We start from the raw sequence: 10,781 nt of genomic DNA, 5'->3' as shown, positions 1-10,781 counted from the left end.
CTCTAAACAAACCCTCATACTGTTGGTATGTTCCCCACACCCCACAGCTGATAGTTTCTCCTTACTATGGAGACAACAAGCAATTAGCAATCAAGCATCAACCCATATAAAATAATATAATTCTCTGCAACATACACATTAAATAATAATTCAAACTTTAGGCATTCAGTCTCAGTGGCAGGCTGAACTGCCACAACACTGCGTTGAGCTTGTAGAAATGTCAAATTTCTATTTTGGGTCTTGACTTGAGCTTAACAGTTTAGGTTGCAATGGGAATTAATGGTCTCACTATTAGTAAGTAAACAACATCAGGAAGAAGCAGGACTCAACCATCAGGATTCGAACTACATTATTTTATTGTATATGTCATCACACCAGAGAGACTAGTGTCTCCCTCCAGAGCTTCCCTCCGAACTCCCCACACACTTCTCCCACACATATTTTATACTTTCAGCAGTGTACAGAGTTTCAGGAGTAACAAGAGATGGTCATTCCTTAAATGGACTCTATTCTATAGTTAACTCACACAGTTTGAAATAGGTTTACATGAGTCGGCAGTCTCTAATGAGTTTGTGAGTGAAGAACATTGTTAAGTATCATCTACTAGTAGGCTACATTCAATTAATCAATACCATAGTGTATAAATATGCATTTTTGCCACCACAAGGTACAGACAGCTTTATACACTCCTTCATATGGATACATTTTCCAAGGACAAGTTGAAGCAACTATGGCATCCTCTATTCTCTATTTATCACTTGAAAAGGGTGTCCTTGTTGTGAATAGAGTAGACCTCTGTTGTGGTCATAAGAGTTTTCCTTTATTAAGGGGTGGTGAGTGGTCATTCAGTTGAAATTACTTCTCTGCACGCAAGCAGCGAGCTCTGAGAACTAGACACCAGGCAGTTTTTCGTTCTCGGAAACCGCTGGTCCACTTGGCATTGCATTGAGGCTTCAAGGTCACTCTTGGAAAAGAGAGTTTAATCTCAATTACTTTTACCTGGTTAAATAAGTAATACAAACAAGGGAAATTAAATGTTACCAGGATACTGACATGATACTGACCACGATACGTATACTGACATGATATTGACATGAAGAGCAAATTCAGTAACAGCCTAACAGGTTTTTATCCCAGACAAGTTTACATGAGGCCACTTAATGTTGAGATTGATGTTAGGAGTCGGACATTCCATCCTTCTCCTTTGGACACAATTATTAATGACGGCTGGGACAATTTCATTTTACATCATGACTTGTAGTTGGAACAAGTCATTAATCAATCAAATTGGCTAGTGGCTAGTGCCTTCTGCTGTACCTTATTGTTTTCAAATTGGCAAGTCTTTATGAACGAACGTTACAATGGGTGTTGGCATTCATTCAAACCTTTATTTATTCTCGAAAAGACATTGAGGTTGCCCTCATTTGCAGTGTCACCGAGATACAGTACATGCAGAGACAGTAGATACAGTACATCACAGAGACAGTAGGCCCACAATTTCATTTTCACATCCATATTCACATAAGCCTACAATGATAAAACATAACAAATTCAGAAACTTTCCCCCAACTAGCGTGGGATACAACACAAGTTTTAAAGCAGTTGCAGACATTTGTGGCTAGGTCGGCATTCAAATACCAGTATTTAAATTGACTGTAATGGGAGAACAGATCTTTAATTTAAGCTGTAGGTCGACCATTCCAAGTTGCAGTCAGTTTTTCCCCCAGTAGGCCTACAGTGTTTACTTTATTGCCAGTCATTGGAGCGTGGCAGGATTCCATTCCAGTAGAGATTTAATAGAGGCCTACAGCAATGGCAAAGTCCCACCAACTGCCTTAAAAATAAACACCAGTGTTAGATATGCCTGTCACAACAAAGACATCTCTCAGTCTCACCCCCCCCCTCCCACACACACACACACACACACACACACACACACAAACACAGTTAACACACGCACACTATTTGTCAAATAAATTGATTGTTAAGATACCCAATCATTTTAATGAAAGATTATTACGAGAAGAACGTACCCACCATCTTCTGTCCATCTTCAGAGCCAGGAAACAAATTCACACCTACAGCAACAGAATAATTAATAAGACTATGGGACACAGCAGAGCAGAGAAAATTGAATTTTATGAATTAATGCTGCTACTGCTCATGTATGCGCGTGCATGCCCGCACATCTACGTGTGTGTGTGTGTGTGTGTGTGTGTGTGTGTGTGTGTGTGATGTGTGCTGAGTCAGGCGGGACCACTGGTGTCGTGTGTGTGTTCCACCACGGTCCACTCCTCTCAGCTCCTCTCTCTCCTCCACTCTTATCACTGTTTCTTTTACGCGTGGAACTTGATTAGGTTCAGTAGGTTGGCTTGGGGGTGACGTAACTGTCATTGGATCAATACTCGTCAATCAGTATGGATTGTATGGACACATTGCAGCAGCAGCAGCAGCAGCAGCAGCAGCAATGCTTCTTCTTTCTGTGCGTCGCCTCAATGTGTTTCCCACCGAGCAGCATGCAGCAGAGTCAACTTGTTTGTGTCTAGCGCACTGGCGGCTCCAGTCAGTGAGTCCAGTCCCCCCAGCCAGCAGCTGAATACAACAGAACACACACTACTCTGCCCAGTGTCTGCCTGCCTGGCTGGCTGTCCGGACCGGTGCACCTCTGTTCTGCAGCGGAGCGGCGCTCACCTCGGCTCGGCTGCGGGACATTATTATTATAGACCCGTAAAGGCTGCGTCGTCACCATCGGGGGGGCTCGCTTTATGAATGAACAACGACGAAGGAAATGCGAGAGATTGCGAAGAACCAACTCTCCCGTCGTGCCGTGGTCGTGGTGGTGTTGGTGGTCTTGTCCCTTCTTCTTCCATGCAGGGGATGAGGAGGAGAGAGGGGGGATTAAATACGGCGGCGCGGAGCCGGAGCGTGCTGCTGGACCAGGAGCCGCGGCTCATTGCGGAAAAGCAAGGCTGTGACTGCAGACTCATGTGAAAACGCAGCGTGGATCATTGGAGGGACGGACGTGCTCCGGAGCATAGAGAGCAGTAGGCTACGTGTGGAAAACACTGACCAGTGACCACCACCACAATGTAAGTTATCTGCTTGAATGCGTCCATGCAAACGACGCTGACTGAGAGAGCTTTGTCCCGCTTGCATGTTTCAGTTTCTTTTCTTTTTTCTTTCAAATACAGATAAGTCATAATATTAATAGCCATAATAGCCACAATAATAATGATAATAACATCTTAATCATCATACCCAGTTTAATATATATATATATATATATATATATATATATATATATATATATATAATATTACCGTATATTATATTCAAGCAGTGACGTTAGGGGTCTTTCCAGGATTGTGCCATGTGAGGATTGAATAGTCATTTTATTCACTTTCAGTGACATATACCAATGATGCCCTAAGTGACAGACAGACAGTCACAATGTAATCATCACAATGTAAGGAAGACAATTCAGCTTCTAGCACCATGCCGTTCCTGTCAGTTGCATGTCAGCTGCATGTCCTCCTCTCCCACCACCAACTGTGAGTGTTTTCCATCTCATGAGGGTGACGGTGACAGATCTACAGAAATTGTCTCCATCGTCGTCATCATCATGCGTGCCATGGCTTTGTGTTTGTCTGCTTAATTCTCCTCCTTTGCAGGTCCATTCACATCGTGGCCCTGGGCAGCGAGTGTGCCGGGGGGGTCGGGCCAGGGGAAGAGGCCACAATGGGCCAGGGACAGCTGCAGGGGGGCCTGCTGTGGAGCTACCTGGGCCACGGCGCTGTGCTGGGCCCCCGGGACCTGGAGGGCAGCCCGCACAACCCCGCCTTCATGGAGTACACCTCACGCGTGTTTGGAGACGTCACTGTGGTGGTACGAGACTGTCCAACCTGGGTAAGAGTTGTTTTAGAGATTATATCAATATGGTTCTCAAAAAGGACCCCCAAATGAATGTGTATTCGTTCCACAGACCCCCCATCTGAAAATATTTTGTGTCAGTAATAAGTAAGTAAGTAAGTAAGATAATGTATTCATTTATTAAAACATTTCAAGATTATTATGCAGGGCCTGCGGGTCGGCCTATAGCGGTCCCGGGCACATAGGCTCCTAATGCAGCGCTTTGAGTCCTGTTCCTGATGAACTTTGCTGTATGTCACTCCCTGTCTCTCTCCCATCTGTCTCCACTTTCCACTATCAAAGCCCCAAAAATATCTTAAAAAAAAGATTATTATGCAGAAGATAGCAGATCTACAAGCCCACAACGCAGATGTGCTATTTGCAAATAGCCGATGTAGGGTTAATGTGGTTAAACTGATTTTGATGCAATATGTCGTTTTGCTAGTGATATAAATAGGTTACAGTACAGTACTGAGTACAGTATTGCATCTCAGGACCCCCGGAGCGTGACATGATTGTGTGCTTTCTCAATTTAGTGAGTGTAAGGATGCAGGATGCAGGCTATTTGCATCAATGCAATAGATAGATAGATAGATAGATAGATAGATAGATAGATAGATAGATAGATAGATAGATAGCACCTCTGCATAACTGAGTGTTTATCATCCATTCATATATGCACCCCTATTTCATATAAATGTATTGATATCCACCAATTAGGTGTGATCTGAATGTTGATTCTGATGCGCTACCATGACTTCCTATTATTATCTGTACCTCAACCAGTTTTAATCGGTTTGTATGTGAAGCTGAAAAAGCCTTTTGTGATGATGAAGGCTGCAGATTCAATTAGTGTTTTTTGGAGAAGCTTAAGGACGCTGCCCGTCCTTTCAAACGGGAAGCGATTAACGCGCCTAGTAAGTCATTTTCAATAAGACCTGCGGTTTATTTTCTGTGCGCACAGAGAAGTCGTCAAGTCGAGTGGCAAATGGTAAATGGTGCATTCATATATAGCGCCTTTATCCAAGGCGCTTTACATAGATTGTGCATTACATTCACCCATTGAAACACCGATCCCGGAAGAGACCATGCAAGGCACCAACCAGCAGCACATCAGGAGCAATTAGGGGTTCAGAGTCTTGCTCAAGGACACTTCGGCACTAACTCTGGGGGAGCCCGAGTTCGAACTGGGAACCTCGTGAAACCTGGAGCAGACCTGTCGTTGATCCAGTTGACAACATCTGCGTTAATCGATGCCCGTCTGAAAGGCTTATTCAGGGTCAACAAGTTGGAATAATGTAAAGTAAATAATGTAAATATGAATAATGTAAATATGTGCAAATATGTGTAAGCCTAATAAATCAGGTAATAAGAATGCATTGTTTATTAGTTAAGTCTGTATCTGAACCAGAATCACAGTTTCTGTATAACAGGTATAAGGTAAACCCTACTGGAAAGAAACTTGTATCGCAATATCGGTATCGGTTGATTTGACCATGCAAATAATGGTAACTAATAATAATAATTGGTAATCAATAATCGTTTTTTTTTCAATGCTGTGCATCTATAACCGTCCTAAACGCTCTCTGTGTTGTCATCCATGTGTCCTCGATATGTGTTTTCTGTTCTCACCTCTGTTTTGTGATAGTTTTTGTGCATGAGTGAAGGTGGCATATTATATTTAATGTGCACTGTGCAGTGGCAGAGCAAGGTCAGGGCATCACCTGCAGGGAAAGAAGTGAGATATTTTTGTCAGCGCATTGTCATGTTTAAAGGATTGAATTTGTGAGTGGCTGTTTACGTTAGTCTCTCTCCCCTCGGCTTCCACAACGCTATTATTGTTGTAGCCACATTTGGAATTCCAAGGCTGCTTGCTTGCCTTACAGCAGTGATGCCACCGCCATGGAAAATGTCTCCATTGTTCCAAGGACCATATTTGCAATTTTTACTTAATATGAATTTGATACCGCGTGAGACATTGTTGGGTGTTCATACCCTTCAGTGCAGCCCACTGTAGTGCTGTCTAACATCCATAAAGACTGCTGTGTCCGCTCTATCTATTTGTGCTTTTTATCCCTCTCAAAGATCAATAAACGTTTTTTGGGGGTTTTGTTCTTCTATGCTTGAGATGATCTCAGGCCTTGCTGTTGTTGTGGGTATACAACAAAAGCTTTTACACCACTCAGGTTAAAGCTCACTCACTCATTCCATTCCCTACAGAGGTATTCGTTCAGTAGAATGAAGGTGGGATGTTTACAACAGGTACGGTCGGTGAGGTTAGGTTAGCGTTACAGCTTGCTCACTGATCTCTGCCACTCCCAGGGCGGGTGGGATGTGTCTGCCTGCAAACTGTTCATTCTGGGGTTGATATGATCGTGACATTTGGCGATTGACACAAATAAATGCATTCATTGATTTAATTGGGTTTTTGGGCCTTTGGAACATTGGAACATATAAATACAAAAAAAAATACATTTCTTTTTGGCTTTTAGGCTTTGTAAACAAAAATAAAATTTGACAAATAGCGTAACGCTCTGGTGTCTGACATTTTGTTTTAAATTAACAATTTTGGTCATGGTATGGCCGACGTATGACTGACATAGTTCATATTTAATGTAGTTGAATTAGCCAATTAGCCAATCAGAACATTTTTATTTGTAGTAAAAAAAGCGATAAAAAGTGACAGGCCTAATGTCATATATTTTCTCCTATCCTTCCTACTTTGTGTAGGACTTGCTGGACAGTGACTGGGCCAGCGTTCGGAGTGTCCTGGAGCAGGCGGACATCCTGGTCATTAAGTACTCGGTTAACGACAAGCTAGCGTTCCAGCAGGTGCGCAACGGCTACGCACCCAGGCTCCGCCCCTTACTGAGGCACTGGGGAGTTCCTGTTATCCTGGTCGCCGTGGGAGCCAGGCTCAATGGTGAGAAATTAATTTGTCGACTTCTTTGCCCTGGGTCCATCTTACTCAAGAAGAGAATTAGAGGTCTGACCGATAAAGCTTTTAAAATGGCCTCTCCTGACATCATATACCATCCACCGTTTTAATCGGAATCCGGGATCTGAAGGCTGCACTGGGAAATCCTGTGTTCACTTAACTCTGGCACTAAATTATTGTGGGGTAAATGAACACTTCAGAGTTTTGCAGTGTGAGGTTGGAGTTTAGGCACTGTCAAATATGCATCAGTCTGATTTTTCATGACTCATCTTTTTATCATTATTGTGTTTGCGACGTATGGTGATTGTTTGCCATTACAGTGTGTTTGACACTAATTTGATTTTTGTTGTTGATTTTATTATTAGAATTCTGATCCTCGCATTGAACCACAGATATGTCTGTGAGCGTCTTTGTCCTCCAGCCTGTCCTCTCAGCAATGGAGAGGATGCTCGTGATTAAATTTAAGCTTGGCCGCCTGAAGGCTGCTCCCTCTAATGCGTCTTTATAACAAACAAACCAACAACCAAGACATTAGTCCAAGTCCATAGCACGGCCATTATGAGCCCCGCAAAATGGGAAAAAGCTCAAACTGGCAGGAAAGAACGTGCACATACTGTACACTCACAAACAAACAAGCAAATGAAAAAAGAAAAACACAGCCATATTGGTGAAAGTTCATTTGGGCTTGCTACGGTGGATGGTGGTACTATAATGTAGTTCATTTGGGCTTGCTACGGTGGATGGTGGTACTACTGTATAATGTAGTGGTGTATTTACGAACATCAAAAAAGGCAGCACACAGACCCTGTTTTATTTTGATTGAAAAAGTTAGAAAGGAGCCCGTCACGTCACATTGTTGTTAGGAAGGAGCCCGTCACGTCACATTGTTGTTTGCCAGCCTGTATTTTTAGCTTGGCCGCTCATAGGATTCTTTGAGATGCTGTCAGACCTTCAGAGCAGGGTGTACCAGTAAAATCCTCAGTGTTATTTTGACTCAGAGAGTGCACAAATTGGTTCCATTCGCGCACACCAAGGACTTTACTGTGGGTGACTAGAGGGAGGTCTTCTTGGCGGGGAGCGAGGCTTGCTATAGCTGGTAGACCGGGTCTGTTTGTCTTGTCTTATTGTTGTGTGACTCTGTGTGCATTCTCAGTCTCAACCCCCCTATGACTGCAGTCAGAGAGTGATGTGTGAGCTCTTAGTAATGTGCCTCCTGCTAGGTGGCTTAGATCACCCAGGGCATACATGTTGCGGAGAGCCTCTCGAGCGTGCATGAACTCCAGGGCACACCACACATACAGAACACTGCTCTATTTACAGTCTGTCTGTCTGTCTGTCTGTTGTCTGTCTGTCTGTCTGTCTATCTATTCTACGGTATCTATCTATCTCTATCTATCTATCTATCTAAGTATCTATCTATCTAAATCTATCTATCCAAGTATCTATATCTATCTAAGTATCTATCTAATTCACGCCCCACTCAGGCACATAGTAACAGTACACGCCCCACTCATTCTCTGTTTCTTCTCCTCTCTCCCTGGCTTTCTCCTTCGTTGTGCAATCTTTCTATGGCCCCTTTCTTCCTGTTCGTCCTAATCCCTCTAATGTCCTCCTCCTCACTGTGTCTGCTTTGATTTCCCCACAACACAAAGCTATATTATGTGTGTGCTTTAGACGGTGCTTATTTCAATGCAGAAAACTCTATAGCTATAGTTTATCATAGCTTTATATATTATTACGCCAAGCCGTCAAGGAGAGGGTGCAAGTATGTGTGTGTGTGTGTGTGTGTGTGTGTGTGTGTGTGTTGCGCGCGTGCATGCGTGCGTGCATGTCTGTGTGCGCGACTGTGTGTGTCCCCATGTCTAGGGCTAATCTCGCCATTTCTTATGTATGTTGCCAGTAGGCCAAGGACGTTTTATTTTCATTTTAATATTTTAATTAAAAAATTTAAAATATTATAATTGAAGTGAACGGCAGTTGGATGAGGCTGAAACATGACGCCAAATATGGAGTCTTGCTGCGCTGTTTTCCACCCAATCTTTGAGTTCAGCGTCCTCCTAGACATGACAAACACTATCTGGGGAATAGGGAAGAAGTAATTTTTGAGTAGTGCAACCACTCCTATAGACAGACAGCTATGTGTGTGGCTGTGTCCCTGGGTCTGTCCCTGTGTCCTTGTGTCCAAGCACGAAAATAGCGTTATAGCGTTTGTTCACCACCAAGTGTCACTGTTGCACAGCCTAACACACAGACACAGATACACCCAGGCCTGGGAGGAGGGCTTGCACAGTACAGTACAGTACAGTACAGTACAGTACAGTACAGTACAGTACAGTACAGTACAGCAACACTCACTTCAGACGGGTCTGATTTTTTACTGTGCAGGCTATTGTATGGCATTCCCTACCTCACCTACGATATGTGTACTCTCTACTGTCCGCAGATGAGGGTCCTCCGTGCACATGTCCGTTGTGCGCGTCGGACTGGAGCAGCTGTGTGCCTCACAGCGAGGGTCTCCAGCTGTCCCGGGACCTGGGGGCCACGTATCTGGAGCTGCCCTCTCTCAACCACGTGTTTGTGGGACGATACTTTGGCAGTGTGGTAAGTACTCAAATGTTTTACTTAAAGTAAAAGTATCAATACTGCAATGGAGATGAATACAACCATTACAAGTAGAAGTCCTGTATTAGAAATGTACTTGAGTAAAAGTGCAAAAGTATCGGCATCCAAATGTACGTAAGTAAAAGTACTCATATTGCAGAATGTCCCATTTCACAAGTTCAAAATGTGTACAAAATATTTTGAAGATAGCAGATCTACAAGCTCACTGGGAAATGGGAAATACTCAAGTAAAGTACAAATACCTCAAAATGGTACTTAAGTACAGTACTTAGTTACCTTCCACCAGTGGGTAAGTTATGGCATCATTTCAGTACTAGGGGATATTAAAAACACATCATCAATCATTTATTTTATTTTTGGCAGTGCTAATGATCACCTTGCCCACAGTACATATTGATTATTGTATGAATGTTGCAACGTGCTGCTGCTGTGTTGTCGTAGAAGAGAAATGTGTGCTTTGTCCACCCCCCCTTTATTTTTGATTAATAATGTGAAATGGTCCATGTTTGTACTTTGTGTTGTCAGGGACAAATTAGCCATTGGGCCAGTGGGGCCGTGGCCCCACTGGTCCCCAATTGGACCGTGCAGTACTAGGTTTGACGCCCTGTAAAGGGCTCCCGGGGCCCTTCATTGGCCATTGAGTTAGTTAAATTTGAGTGGAAAACATGATGGAAAACCGCGAAAATGTTGCGCGCACTCGCGCTATGGGGGCCCTGCAAAGATTACCGGCCCAGGGGCCCTCTTGGGGGTTAATCCATCCCTGTGTGTTGTAAATTAGTTCAATGTGCCCGAGTTTATAAAACCGGTTATAAATATACTATATAACGTAACTGTAAAAGAATATATTCGGGCATCAACGAACAGTTTCACCCTTGTATATATTGCTGGAAAGCCTTTTCTGACAAGTGCACCCTAGCTTGTATTACTGTGCACAACACGCTTTTTGTCAGATAAATATTTAACAGAGGACATGTCTGAAACTAATGGGATTTTAGTGTTGCACTTTAGCAGTATAATATAGCACACAAGGGGGCGAGGAAAGGAGTCAGTTTGATATATTGAGAAGATTGGTGCCTAACTGAAGGTGTGGTGATGTCACAAAACAAAACTGTATATGGGGCCTTGTGTTTGAGATTAATGTGTGTGTGTGTGTGTGTGTGTGTGTGTGTGTGTGTGTGTGTGCGTCCGTGCGTGCTGTTTAGCTGGAGTACTTCATGATTCAGTGTCTGAAGCAGAAAGCCAAAGAGAGGCCGGAGAAGAGGAGAACGAATAAACTAAATGAACCTCGCCCGCCCCACCTAGAACAACCAGG

General features: G+C 43.4%; 1 protein-coding gene across 1 annotated transcript in view; it reads left to right on the top strand.

Annotated features, from left to right (window-relative positions):
* Window positions 1-2,757: 2,757 nt before the first annotated feature.
* The window catches only part of rhobtb3 (Rho related BTB domain containing 3), a gene marked incomplete at its 3' end in the record, with an annotated part of 43,969 nt that continues 35,945 nt past the window's right edge, over window positions 2,758-10,781 (top strand). Inside the window, exons 1-5 of the mRNA XM_080775006.1 lie at window positions 2,758-3,089; window positions 3,672-3,906; window positions 6,640-6,832; window positions 9,291-9,448; window positions 10,672-10,780. Of these exons, the coding sequence (XP_080631132.1) occupies window positions 3,088-3,089; window positions 3,672-3,906; window positions 6,640-6,832; window positions 9,291-9,448; window positions 10,672-10,780 (697 nt within the window). The 5' untranslated portion in view covers window positions 2,758-3,087. The remainder of the gene's footprint in view (window positions 3,090-3,671; window positions 3,907-6,639; window positions 6,833-9,290; window positions 9,449-10,671; window position 10,781) is intronic.

The sequence above is a fragment of the Protomyctophum bolini genome (genome assembly GCF_963924005.1).
Source record: "Protomyctophum bolini genome assembly, chromosome: 2".
In the NCBI taxonomy this organism is placed as follows: Eukaryota; Metazoa; Chordata; class Actinopteri; order Myctophiformes; family Myctophidae; genus Protomyctophum; species Protomyctophum bolini.
This window is presented reverse-complemented; position numbering and strand designations above follow the sequence as displayed.